Source organism: Vidua chalybeata, chromosome 5 (genome assembly GCF_026979565.1).
Source record: "Vidua chalybeata isolate OUT-0048 chromosome 5, bVidCha1 merged haplotype, whole genome shotgun sequence".
In the NCBI taxonomy this organism is placed as follows: Eukaryota; Metazoa; Chordata; class Aves; order Passeriformes; family Viduidae; genus Vidua; species Vidua chalybeata.
The window spans coordinates 33,808,188-33,822,564 of record NC_071534.1 but is presented as its reverse complement, the minus strand read 5'-3'; the positions used below and the strand labels follow the sequence as shown (position 1 = coordinate 33,822,564).

The window sequence follows — 14,377 nt, the reverse complement described above, 5'->3', positions numbered from 1 at the left end:
GTGGGTTCAGCTTCATGTTGATGATACAGTGCAGTAAAAGGTGAGCAAAGCCCAGAATGATGTGCTGCTCTTTCAGAGCTGTGTGTGCAGCAGTAACACCCAGCTCTTCTCTGTGTTTGGATGGGTTGGATGCTTGGGCCAGTCACCTGCTTAGTTTATGGCCTCTAACTCTGGGTGTTGGTGAACTAGGAGAATTGTGAATTCAATTTATTCTGAGTAAGGTCAGGATATGAGGTTTTGGTTTTTTTTCTGAATATATAAAAACTAAACTTCAGCAGTGTAAATGAACACACAACATTTTTCTATCTTGAAAAACATAACAGCTTTGTGTAAGTTTCAGCTTTCTAGCTTCTGCAATCATTTGATGGAGCTCTTGTCCTTTATTTTCCTGTTGCACTTTATCATTACAACCAACAAAAAAATATTAACATTTATCATGCACTTATTAATAAAACAACACTAACAGGTCTCATGTAAATAAATGTAAATACATGCTTAGATATTAAAACTAACACCACCAACTGTACTGCTGATTTGTAGTTCAGAATAATTCATATTGCAGAATGTGTCACTTGGAAACAAATATTCAAATGTTCCCAAATCTTCAGTCTTCAGAAGGTCTCATTTTTAATTAGAAAGGGATTGCAGTAATATGACCTGTGCAAAAGCTAAATCTGGTACACTAGCAGGCAGAGTTAAGTAAATGAAACAAAAGGAAATCTGCTTTAAGTGATTTTTTTCTCAAGCCTTTTAATATAGTTCTCTTAAAATGCAAAAAAAGAGCATGAAAACCTTTTCAGTTATATCTCTCTAGTATTTTCAAAATTAAGAAACACTGAGTTAGAACAAGGTTCTATTTTAAGTAGATAAATTAAAATATTTGCTGTCATGTATTTTCATTATTATTAGATTAAAAAAAAAACTATTATGATTTTATTGTTGACAAACCTTCAGAATACCCAACAGCTCTATATTGCAGTAATATCTGCCAGAAAAAAACTCTATGTATAAAGAAAATATTATATAATTATATGTTTTTCCTGTTGCTTGTATATATACATACATATACATATACATATACATATACATATACATATACATATGCATAGTTGTCATACATATTTTTGGAGTTTTTGAGTTTATTCTGCCTGAGATATATCCTTTTCAGAAGTCACTTCTAAAGAAATAGGAAAGAGTTATCATGGATGCATCAGCAAACATCTGGAAGTTGTTTGAGGATAAGTCAGTAGCTGGAATAATCTCACTCCTCTTGAATTTTCATCAGTGAATCTACACAGTCATGTTACTCTTCTCCTATTCTACTCAACCGTGCTTCAAAGCTAGAAATATCTTGTGTCATACATGTGTACTGCAAGCTTCTTTGCCATATTTTGAGTGAAAATACTCTGCAGCCATGTAAAAGATGTAAAGGAAAAGAAAATTAATGTGCATTTGCATAAGCAGTTTGGCTCTCAGGTTCTTAGTTCCTAATTTTTTTTTTTTTTAATATATATAGTTGTATAAAAATACATAACATTGGTTGGGAGAAAAGTGCTATTACAATTTCTTTTCTCTCTTTTCTCTCTCATGTAAGAGGATCACCCACTATCTTTCCCACAATATTTTTTCCCAACTTTCCTGTGGATTTCTTCCCAAACTGAGACAGTGTGTTTCAGTGCCATCTGTTGACTCCAAGCAATATTGCTTCATTGTTTCAATAGCTGTGGGAAAGAATATTTGCTGATGCAAATTAGTACGGGATGCAAAACCAGGGATCAAATAAATTTACGTGAACTGTATATGTAATTCTGGAAAGGTGCAGAAGAAATTGGGTGCAGCGGCAAAACAAAGGCGGCCTTTCAAAAGAGATGCTTCTTAGTGTCAATTAAAATGAATTTTGCATAATTAATTCATTTTCACTGATTATCTGGAGATCAAGTCCATAGAAAAATGTCACAGGACACTAATAGAGCAAGAACAAATTAGATGCCAAGGCATTTGTCTGCTCCCCAAAATAACTTAGGTATTTATGCCCAAATGCTCATTAAATCTGGCATTTACTTCTCCTGGATCAAGCTCCCTAGAAGTAATAGTTTCAAATGTTAAGTTCCTTCAGAAGAAACTCAGAGCCAATAAACCATGACCAAGCTAATTCTGACTTTCCATAAAATCTCCTGAAATATTAGATCTGAGCAGAGCTAAGGAATCTCTCTGAAAATATGTAGGAAGAAGAAAGCAAATTCTACTTTTTAAACTATTTTATATTTTTTTCAATATTTTTAGAGCTTTTTGCACTTCTCTTTGTGGCTGTGTATGATAACACCTAAAACATCATTAAAGCAAAAGGAATATAGGCCTAATCTATCTCTATCCCACTCCCAGGATGTGCTTCTATGCCTTTATGGCCACCCTAGTTTGCAATTTTGTAGGGAATAAATAAAAAATAATGGGTAAATAAGGGTATTGAGAATGGAAAAAATGAGTCTTTACATGGAACAGTTAGAGAGATTTTGATGAAACTTTCAAAGAAATGAATACAGCCAATTAAATTGTCTTCTCCCAGGCTGCATTTTGATGATGTAAGCACACTACACAGAAGTGTTATTGGTTAAAAGGGACAGAAGATTTCTAACAGGATATTGAAATAGAAAGTTTCTAACAAAAATAAACTCTAGCATTCCCAAGCACTGCTAAAAAAAAACCCAAACCAACACCAAACCAGAAAAAGGAAAGCAGTGATTTGCTTTTTTGACCAGGAAGAAATATGGGAAAAAAAAGTGCAGTGAAGTCTAGAAAAAGAATGTCCTGAGAAGTGGGACTGACAATGAGCTTTTGACTGACTGCCCAGAGCTGTGACTCTGTCTTTTCTGTTGCTTGGCAACTCCATGTTATCACGAAGAAACTGATATTAAGTTGGAAGAGGCTGGAGATGGTAATTTACGTGGGAAGATACTCTTGCAGTGGGAAAACCATTTTATTTCTAGTTTCTGTCAGCATAAGTAGGTTTCACATGATGAACTGTAGTACATCCCCTGCTGGGTGCATTTTACCTAAAAAGGTAAAGACTGACTCTGCCTTGGAAAGAGGCTGTGCAGAAAAAACAAAACCAAAAAAAACCCCACCTTGTTATTCATTAGACCTGCTCCTAGTGTCTACTCAGACATTTCTTCTAGCGGTAGCGACAAAACTTGTTTCCATATTTGTGTGGATTTAGTGCAGATTAGAGAGATGGAACTCAATCATTATCATTTATACCATCACATTCTCTAAGAACTCTTGAGATTTGCTTAAGACCTCTATGTCTTATATAAACATCAGAAGATGATCCTCACTTTATTTGAATAGTCTTTTCTTTTGCATTGGTAATAGTTAAGTGCTAAGTTTCAACTGCACTTTATTTCTTCTTTACTGAAAGAAGACATTGCAGGTGCAGCAGCTACAGAATAATTTGAAGAGTGTGATAGAAACTGTCATTTAACTTTGAATTTGTCTAGTACTGTATGGCTTGGAAAGGTGTCTATTGAGCTATATGAAGAGAACAGCAAGCAAATAATTTTGTAAACATATGTAAAGCAAATAATTTTATGAAAGCTTAGAGCAATAACAGACTTGTAATCCATAATGATATTTTTATGTTTGGGTTTAGGTCTAAGATTTAGTTAGAAAAAGAGAAAGCATAGAAGATTCAGGATTTAATACAAAGCCCTTTTTTCTTAAAAGTGTGATTTGCTCATGACTCTATTGAACTACTAGCACAGTCTCTCTGCATATCCATCCTGCATAATTTCTAGTAATTTAACACCATTATGCAGTCCTACAAGTAAGGAAGTACTTCACATGTCTTCAGGACTCCTTGTTCTGGCTTTGGTCCGCAAAACACTTCCTGGCTCCAGGCTTCTCTGTACTGCTGAGTTAACTTGAAATATAACTCAGTTTGTGCTCTTGGCTCAAATCCCAACCATACACAAAAACTTCTGACTTGAGTATGTTGATGCTGTTCAGTTGAAGGGATTGGCCTGGACTGTCAGAAGGCACAAGCAGCAGCTTCAGTTAGCATAGCAAATGTAGCTACCCACTGCTGCCTCAAGGACTTGTCTTCATTGCCAAAAAAGGTGTGTTTTTACTGTGGGATAATTAGCCTGATTTAACTATCCTTATTTAAAATCAAGATCTTAATTTCTTTTCTTACAGGGAAGACATTACTTCCCTATTAACTCAGAGTGTCCCTTTTTGCTGAGGCTAAGCTAACAGAAGAGGAGTGACCTGTGCAATGAAAAGATCCCACAATGCCCTAGGCATCAAATAGACCCAGAGACTGCAAGCAAATCCTTCTCTGCACTGAGCCGTGGTGGGGAGTAACTCCTTTTCTCACTTTTCAGTTGCCCAGCGCAGAATGTATCAGCTTGCATCCTATCTACCAAACTAATGAGATTGTCTCTTTTTTTAATTTACCACATCACATCCAATAAATCAAAAAATGCTCTGGGTTGTTATCTGACATGGAGAGGAATAATTGGTACTCACTCCAGCAGCAGGCTTGGTTTAATTAAAACATAGTGTATTTCCCAATAAGGTAGTGACCAATTTTATTTTGTCTGCAACCTAACACAACTTTACAACAGAATGGAACAGATGAACTTTACCTTGAAGCTTTTGATACTTTTAAGCTGAGTTCCCTTCCTAAATCATGGAGATCTGATTTCCTACACCCCCTTACCACTAAGCAGTTAGTGAATAACTTTACCCACTCTAAGTGCTGCCTTCCAAGCTAACTGCTGGCAAGTACCATCTGTTTCCTAAGCCCTGGCATTAGGGTAACATAGGGCTTGCAGGCAGTCTCCCACAACTTGTGCTCATCACATTCACAAGCACTTGCTTGCTGTAGTGTTTTCTATGCCAGGTAGCAGCATCCTCTGGCTTGGGGGTCATACTAGACTAAGGGTAGCAAAACAGTAGCACCTCCTCTGTGCAGCAAAAAAATACCTCTATACTTTCCATCATCTGGGGTTGGGTTTGGTTTTGATTTTAGATTGAAAGTGTTCTTTAAAGGGTTTGGTGACTTTTACTACGAAAAAATGACTTTTGACTTTTACTAAGAAAAAAATACACAAACTGCTTCCTATAGAACCTATGTTTTCTGCATGCAGTATTTCTCACTGATGAGGAGAAATTACTGATTTTTTAAATTCTTGAATTCTGATGAGCACAGAATAAATAAGGGTACAAATGTGAGACAGGCAAGAAATAGTTAGGAGTGAGTAGCCAGCAACTTTCAGGGGTACACTGAGCAAGGCAGTGGTACATTGACCACAGGAGGGAGCAAAGCTCTGGGGGGAGATGCTGTGGGCAGATACCAAGGCGAGACATGCCTCCTGTTGTGGCCAAGTGGAGCTCTTCAATGCTCCCAGCATTGCTGGGAGCCAAGAGTAGCTCCCAGGACTGGGGAGATACTGAGAGCCACTATTTCCATCTTGCACACCATGCCCATTAGCACCTCCAATTAGTTTCATCTAATCATAGTCTCAGAGAGTATGTTCAAAAGAGGGTGGGAGCCAAAAGAGTTTTAGCAAAAAGAGAACAGTTTTGTTCCCAGCACTACCCAAGTGTCCCATATGAGATTAAATTAGTCAGTGGGTATTACTTGCCACTTCCAAGATTTTTATTTCATGTCTGTCTCAGGTTTCTGATGCATGACTGAATTTACTCAAAAATTGAACCAGATTCAGAAACAGTGTCTCATATTAATATTAACAGTGGCTCATATTAATGTTATGAAGTTAACTTTCTCAAGTAATTTCTATAGTTATGGCTGCTTGTTGATTTGCAAGGATAGGTACAGAAAAGAACAGGAAAGCAAATTAAAATAGGAAATAATAGGAATAACTCAACTTCATTATTTTTTGGTGGTAGTGTTAGCAACTGAAAAGACAGTTCATCCCCCTCGTTAAAGTAAAATCTTAGCACGGGGAATTACAAGGTGCAGGTGTGTTTCCCTCAGGATACAGAAGAACCACAGAAGCTGTAGATGAATAAACAGGCGTGCTGAGCCAAGGTGCAAAGGTGATTTTTTTTGTGCCTAGAATGCCAAAAGTAATGAATGGGCTGCAGAGCCAAAAGATATGAGATTGGGAAGGCAGTACATTTAAGTTTGAAGTACTAAAACACCACTAAATCAGAACAACAAAGTATTCAAATCTTCTAAATGTTAATATAACCCCACCCTACAAACAAAAATATTGGCAGAAATCTTTACCCCCTCCAATAACATTGAGTATGACTAATGGTTTTGTGAATTTTGATGTGTGGTGGCACAGAAACTGTTCAATCTATTACTGACAGATGGAAGGAAGGTTTCTTGGTTTTAGAAACATGAAAACAGCTTGATCTCATGTACCTTGGTTTAAAAATAACGCTCTTTTTATAGCATGTCTCAATTTCAACAACCACACTGTGCTGTAAATATTAGATTCCAACTATAAGCATATTTTAAAAGCCTAAACCAGACTCTTATTTTAGGGGTAGCCTGATCCTCTGAGTAAAGTCTTCAGCAAGAGGAGACACAGCTGTACATAATGGCTCCTTGAATTTAATTCCAAAGTTTGTGGGTTCAATTTTGAATTTAAAAATGCATTTCCTGATTTGGTAACTTGCTTAAATTTAATTTCAAATGTGTGTAAATTCTAAAGTATCCATTTTTGTTTTGTGATGGTAAGCATAGAATAAATCTGAAATGCAATTGAATATATAAGTAAAATGATTTCTTCTTAATGTTGCAGAGCACAGATAACTCAAATATATCTATAATTGCTCAGAACAAAAAGTGCTTTGACAATGATATTGTTTGCTCAAAGAATGTTTTCATCACTGTTGGAGACACTGAGATTTATTTTAATGAACCTTCTGAGAAGCAGGTTAGTTATTTTCTTTCCTTTTTTGGTTGCCCTTTAAGATAAGCACTGCAAATTTACAGCTGTAAAGGAGCATGTTTTTGGAAAGCATCTCTCAGTCTGAGTTAATGTAGTACAAGTGTCTAGGCCTGGATAAAGCAGCAGGTCCCAGAACACACTTTTTTCCCCCACACATTTTTATTTCAAGTTGTACTTGTCATACAAAGAAGATTGCCCAAAAGTCTCAAGGAGTTGCAATATACTGGCATTTATGAGTTTCTTTCCAGTTGATTTAGAAAGAGAAACCAAAGTATGAAGCAAACTTCAATGACTGAAAAGACAAAATATCAAAGTAGTAAACAACAGTTCTACTAATATTATTGATTCAGCTATATGCTAAAGTATTCTTCAATATATACTCTGCTATTATGTGGTAGCATTACTTTAGTAGATCTTAATAAATATTCATTTGTGTCAGAAGACCCTAGGGGCTCAAGAAAACAAATCTAACTATCAGCTCTGGAAGGCTGGATATTATACTGTGATACACTTTCCAGAACAGGACATTACAATTCTGTGGGATAAGAAGACAATGATGCATGTAAAAGTTGGACCTCAGTGGAAGGTGAGCTGAAATATAAACCCAAGATTTTGTGTGGGTTCTCTATATTGCTAATGTGATCTTTTATTGAATAACTGTGATAGTCTTTTCTTCAAGAAAATCACTAGCTTTCCCAGTGATATAGCTTGCTCAGCTGCTAGTATTTCCCAGGTAAGAAGAGATGGAGAAAGAAGGAGTGGTTTCTACATGTATGCTCACTCTGTTGCTCGATACACTGCAGCCTTGGAGATATGCAGTGATTCAGCTCTGACTCAGAGATACTTTGGGGGCTGGAAGGGAGGGGTAATTTCTGAGTTACCCAGATCACTGCATGTTTTCACTGGCTAAAGTCAATGTAAAAGACGCTTCCGTGCCTAGTGACATAGAAGATGGCAAGTTTGCAGTACAGATTGCATTAGACTGATATTGGAACTGCAACCTGGGATGTAGTAGAGGCTTCTGAGACGAACAGATAAGAGTCACATGTTGGCTTTAATTTAAAAAGACAAAATGCGGAAAAAGAGCTAGAAAAAAACTTACATTTAAACCTAATGAATATATTGTGACAGGATTCAGTAATGATGCAAAGAAGAATTCAAGGCTCCATTTTTTCCAATTGCTCTTTTTTTTTCCATTCCTGTATCATTATCTACCTTTGTGTTTCTGAAACGCAGTCATTGGGTGCTGGCAGAGTAACCATATCAGTGCAATTCAGAATTACATTACTCTTTGTTTCAAACATGAACACATGTATGAAGATGGGGCTTATTCAATAAAAGAAAAAAGCTTGCTAGGCTAGAATACAGTATCAGGTTTTTTGAAGTGTAAGTCAAAGCTATAATGACCATTTAATGTAGTTTTAAAGCAAAATTATTATAGGCTTCTGTCCAAATAGCCATAAAATACTTAATTCACCTACAAGTTGATTTATCAACCATCAATACACATAGAGAAAAAAAAAAGGTCTTCTGTTTTTGAGTAAGTTAGCAGGGAGCTGACTTCTACAGGTTGGATTTAGGAATACAAATACTTCCAGTTCTTTCTCTTTCAAATGACTGTTTCTTCCAGAGGCTCCAGTTCAGTAAGATGTCTGCAGCAGACCTTAAGAAAAAAGAACTCATTAGTGTGAGCCACTACACCCTAAAAATCCAACTCTACTTTTTATTGTTGTGCAGGAATGTCTGTTTTCCTATATATTTATATATGTGTGCACATATACATAGTTTTTCCATCAGCAGCATATGCCCAAGGAAACAAAGTTGCAGCTGTCTCTTTTATAATTGCTATTACAAATGTTCTAGCTATTGTGAACTAAAATTAGAGGCAGCAAGTTTTAATGACAACAACTAGTCAGGCTTCACAATCATGAAATAATTCACCTGAACTTTTGACTTCTGGACTGGAATCACTACTGAGCTTTCAGAAAAAAAAATATTACTAGATTCCAGTCCATTTTCACAGGCAGGCAGTAACAAGAAGTTCTGGAAAATAAGAAGAAAATCACTGGTTTCTGTTAAAAGATATTTACAACATGGTACTGCAGGCATAGCAGAGGGTCAGATATTCTCAAAGGATAAGTCAGATTTACATTCACGGTTTTTACTTAAAAATTTTTATATTCCATGTGTGTCATTTGTGCCAATAATTGCCTGTAAGTTTATGGAAAAAACTTCTTTTTTCTTTCAGGGTAAACTAGCAGGCTTGTGTGGAAATTTTGACAAATATACTTCAAATGATCTGACTACATCAAACAACATGGAGGTGAGAAATGCACAGGTGTTTGGAGACAGCTGGGTATTAGGACAGGTAAGTCCCATGTCCAATAAAAATGTAGAGAAAAAAGATTATAATTTTAATTTGTAAATAAATACATTATAAACACATGATGTACAGGTATTTTCTAAAATTATGGTCAGTGTATAAGAGGATATTTTAATTTTTGTGTTTGTAGATATGAAATGTGTTAATAATATATGTCATAGCAAACAGATACGGAATTTAAATGATACCAAATAATCTCTTTAGGGAAGGATATGTTTTCCCCTGTGTAAGACAATTATAGCTGTCTGCATTTCAGTGTTCTACAAGGCTGGGTACACTGCTTCTGGTATTTTTGATTCATCCCAATTTTAAAAACAAGTGTAATTTCTCTGATGTTGGAGGCATCAGGATAATGAAAGTAAACAGAATCTGAATGCTGGAAAAAAGAGGCCTGGAAGAGTTTCTTTCTGAATACTGAAACTGAAATGAAGATTTGTTTTAGTGGCACTTTGTAAACAGAATAAACTGACAAAGTTGAGGTGGCGAAGGGATGGGCAGAAAAGGCTCAGAACAGCAACAGGCACAACCCAGTATGGAAATGTGGTTTCTGAGGAGAAGGTAGGAGGATACTGTAGGGAGTGAATTATTTATAACACCATTTGGTGTTATATAACACCATTTGGTGTTATAAATGGTTTATAACACACACATTTATGGTGCAGCTCTGGTTTATAACACAGGAGAATAGGTATTTCATTAATTTATGCTGAGAAGATGTAAAGTTTTATAGCCTTGTGGGCCTCCTGAAAAATCATTATTTGTAACACATTCCCTTTGGATGTCTGTCAGGACCAGTTTTTAATCTGTTCTCTCCTTGACACAGTAGGAGATTGACTAAATATCTCTCACCTCATGGAAGAATGCTTTGGAATAAAGATTTTGAGGCTCCTCTGCCTCAATATCTCCCTTCGGATATATTTTATTCTATATAAAATATTTACATTTCATAAGCAAGCAAGGCAAATGTGTAGAGTTATATTGCTCATCTAGAAAGCCCTACATAAACAAATGTGTGAATACTTTATATCAAGTTATGAATTTTTCTTTTTCACTTTATCAATTCAGTGGCTCCCTTAAAAAGGTGTATAATGTTTGTATAGCACATTAACTTGTTGGATTTTATAACTTTTGCTTATGCATCTCAGACTTGCACCTTAATTTTTGGTGGAGATACATATCTGTAAAATCTCATGTCATCTCCTGATCTCTATGTCTGCCAAAGCACTCAGGATGTAAGTTCAGCCTTGGTCTTGCTGGTTGGCTGTGCTCAGAAAGACCTGACAGTTCATCTGCCCCTGCAGTAGACCTTCAGGATTTTTTCAGAAAGGACCTTTGGCCTATTGTAAAGATGTATCCTGGTCACCATTTCTGAAAAATCTAAATACTTTAAAGGAATATTTGATAGCTGGAGGCCTAGAACCCAGCTCTGCTACTGGGAAATGTGCTTGTATTAGCACTGTGAAGCAGGAGATGCTTCCAAGGCTTCTCCTTCCTGGGAGTGGCAGCACATATCCTCACAGCAGTGTCTGAGCACCTGCACAGGAGGCCAGCATAGGTGGGTGACCGCACTGCAGCTAAGGCTGCTGTGGGACACCCCAAAGATGCCTATGCATTCATTATCACACCCTCCTGGTGCATTACACCCACCTTGCCTGCAGCACAAACACAGCATGGTTTCAGATGAGCTCGTGTTCTCTGAGCTGTGTCCCTTTCCTATATTATTCGGTTCTTTTTTGTCTTTTTTTTTTTTTTTTAAGAGATCCTATAAGTGATGTAGTTGTATCTCACCCATTTTTGAGTTATCATGATGATCTTTGACTCTATATTTTAATGAGTTGCTCCCTTCCTACCACTGCTTCTTTATTTGAACTTACAGGGTTAAAGCCATCTGTAGTATGACTCCATTTAAAGTCAGTGAAAACCACCCAGGATGGATTTGGACCACGTATTTGTTTGTGATGTTACAGTTGGTTGCTCTGGTAATGATTATAATGTGTCACAAAGAAAACATTTTGTCTTTATGCACTGAGCAGACAGCAGGAACATTTTAGTGCTTTAGAACAAAACAAAAAGATTCTTTTTTGGTGCAAATATTTTCAATTATAAAAACAAATCAAGGAAAGAAGATGAAGAAGATAGAATTGAAATTTTTTATTTTCTGATTATGAAAGAATTGAATTATATGATACTATGGTGTACCTGAGTCTGTGATAAACACACCTATCTATAAAACATTTGTGGGTTTTTTGCTTGTTTTCAAGTGCAAGAGTCCAAATGAAACACTGAGACCATGTGAAGTACATCAGAGCAAGTTCCCTTATGCAAAAAAAGAATGCTCAATTTTATACAGTGATCTTTTTGCACCTTGTCGCAATGTGGTAAGTTTATTAAATATCCAAGATTGCTCTCATGAAAATAATAAAATTCTAGTAATTAATTTCTTCTTGCCAGTACCCTCAGACTGTCTGAATGTGAGGATACAGAGTAAAGCTGCGCAAGTATCTCTGTTTGGGTGGGCTATATCTGTGCAGAGCTCCTTGTTCCTTTCAAGACTGGAATCTAAACATAAAAGTGGTAACAGAGTTGTGAGTTAATCTACTGAATAATCAAGGTTCTAGCCTCTTTAGGTTTTATTTATACCTTTTGTCTATATAGGTAGCTAAGTTTTACAAATTGTAAATGTATATGAATTGAGGGATTCTAAAGTATGTGTATGTGCCATGCACCTACAGCTTAGTTCAAATGCTTTTATTTTGTTGTGTCCTGGTTTATATAGAAAGAAATATGAGAGAGCAAGATTTCTGCTTTCGAGCTATTGGTATTTTTCATTGTTTGGCAGCTTATTGTCTGGTTTTATCAAAACTCTGAGGTTTGGTATCCTTGTTTTCCCAATACCTGGCTGAGTATGAGTTAAAAGAGTTACAAGAATGTCCTTCAGTTCAGCCTAGACAAGACAGGGACAACACTATTTTGTGTGGTAATCTTTTATTCCATTTTAATCCACCCATTATCAATGCAAGACATGCTTTATACATTTTCCCTATTTCTAATTTTAACTTCCTATTTAGGTGCTTCTTTACACTTGAACAAGCAAGAACCACTATGACATTTCATCTCAGTCTCTTAATTTCTTAATGAGTATTAATACTAAATGAGATCATTAGCTGTCTCAGCTGAACCTCCTGACTTTCAGAACCGAAGCTGGATATCAACATGGTTAGGAATTTGCCTGTGAAGGAGGTTGCAGTAGTTTAACCCAAGAGATTTATTAACGTTGACTTAACTTACTATGTAAAGAATTTTTTGAGCATGTGCTTGAGAACATAGTGATGAGTGTATTTTGGAAGTGGCAAATAATAAATAAAAATAGAACTTTTGAGAGTCTTTAAGAAACTTCATTATTATAACAACTTAGAAAGATCTTTTCTCTTGAATGTTCATTTTCTATATCTTATCCATGTTGTGGTTAGAATTTGCAAATATTATGCCAGAAATTTAGCATAATTATGTTAAAAAATGTATGCCAGGAACATGTAATTTAATTAGTAGTCGTGTATTTCCACACGTATGCATCTATCTTGTATGGGAGAGTAACATCTTTCATGCGTTTTTAGAACCTATTAATTAGCACGTGAAAGTACAGCTCCTGCAAATGTAATGTACAGTGACCTCCTATCAAGGGCATGCACAGCTGACTGCGGGGTGGGGAGCAGGGTGCCAAGAAAAAAGCCCAAGCAGAGGCTGACACTGGGGGCATGGAAACAACAGAAAACATAGATGGGGGTTTCCAACGTGCTTACTGTTTCTCCTGCTATGTGGGTGGAAGATCCTGCAGTGCATGCAGGCAAGCTCCGGTCTGTGGGACAGGCGGCCTTGCAGTTCAACTCAGGCTGCAATGCCAGTTTCCAGGGAGGCAAAATCTTGCATCTCTGGCTGGCAGCAACTGGATTGTAGTTGCCCAGATAAGGACTGAATTCAGCAGAGTGTGAGGAACCTGACCACAGAGAAAAAAGGGTCTTCCTAATTCCTGAACTCAGCAGGAACTTTGGCCCAATGCTCCCAGTTTGTCACAAGAACAGGATATTGCTGACCTATGGAGAGATGCTGTTCTGCAGGCATGAGAGACAGATTGAGATATATGGCACCAGTTTGCTGTTAGGTGATTTCTACAAAGCTACTACTGTCACTTTCAATGGAACTAGTTCTCATGTGTGTCCCCCACATCCCCAGTGGTATCCCTGTTTTCAAAACAAGAAAAAGAATGAAAGAACAATAACATCTCTCTGCCCTTGATCCAGTCCCTGCCAGCTTCTAGCAACTGCCAGCTGAGAAGCTGTCTTTGTGATAGATAAGTACTGCTTTGTTACTGTGGTGGTATTTCTGTAATCTGACGTGTGCCATTTGAGTGCTTTACAGCTGAGCTAGACCAGAGACTAAACTGAAGGAAAGCATTGCTTTAAACAGTCCATGTGTTGAGTAAGAACATTGTTTTGGAAATGTTGCTCAACATTACAAAAAAGAGGATTTAAACTCAAGAAATAGTGTATCATGCAAAAGCATGAAATATTCTGATAGATTTTAAAGAACATGGGTTTCTGATGTAATGAAGTTTTGTGGGCAAATTGTATTAAAATCTTGATAAGTGCAGAAATGTTTTTTTTTTTTTTCTGCACAATTTCACCAGTGGTCTTAAGCTTTCTTCCCCTGGAAAACCCCCCCTGTATAAATGATTACTTTAATTACTTGGTAATCAGAGTCACACCTCTGATTTTGTTGTTGTTCATGCAAAACTGACAGGATGACTACAGATGGCAGTATTTGCCTTATGAAAACAGAACTGCCAGCTTCAATAATTCTTTAAAATCTATGAACAGTGAGTGTGTGGACAAGCATGCTTGTTATTAATCACTGATTGAATTTTTTTTTTTTTACTTTTAACTTAGGTATAAGCTGATCATTTGAAGTGTATATTTTGTGTAGGAATATGCCCAAATACCTTTGGAAAATATTTTATTTTTGTGTTTAAATTTTTCAGTCAGTCCAGAAGTAAAACTCCTGCTGCAACTGG

General features: G+C 36.5%; 1 protein-coding gene across 1 annotated transcript in view; it reads left to right on the top strand.

The window, feature by feature from the left end:
- The window catches only part of OTOGL (otogelin like), a 92,817-nt gene that overhangs the window by 41,550 nt on the left and 36,890 nt on the right, over positions 1 to 14,377 (top strand). Inside the window, exons 26-29 of the mRNA XM_053943544.1 lie at positions 6,777 to 6,911; positions 7,366 to 7,512; positions 9,175 to 9,294; positions 11,571 to 11,687. Of these exons, the coding sequence (XP_053799519.1) occupies positions 6,777 to 6,911; positions 7,366 to 7,512; positions 9,175 to 9,294; positions 11,571 to 11,687 (519 nt within the window). The remainder of the gene's footprint in view (positions 1 to 6,776; positions 6,912 to 7,365; positions 7,513 to 9,174; positions 9,295 to 11,570; positions 11,688 to 14,377) is intronic.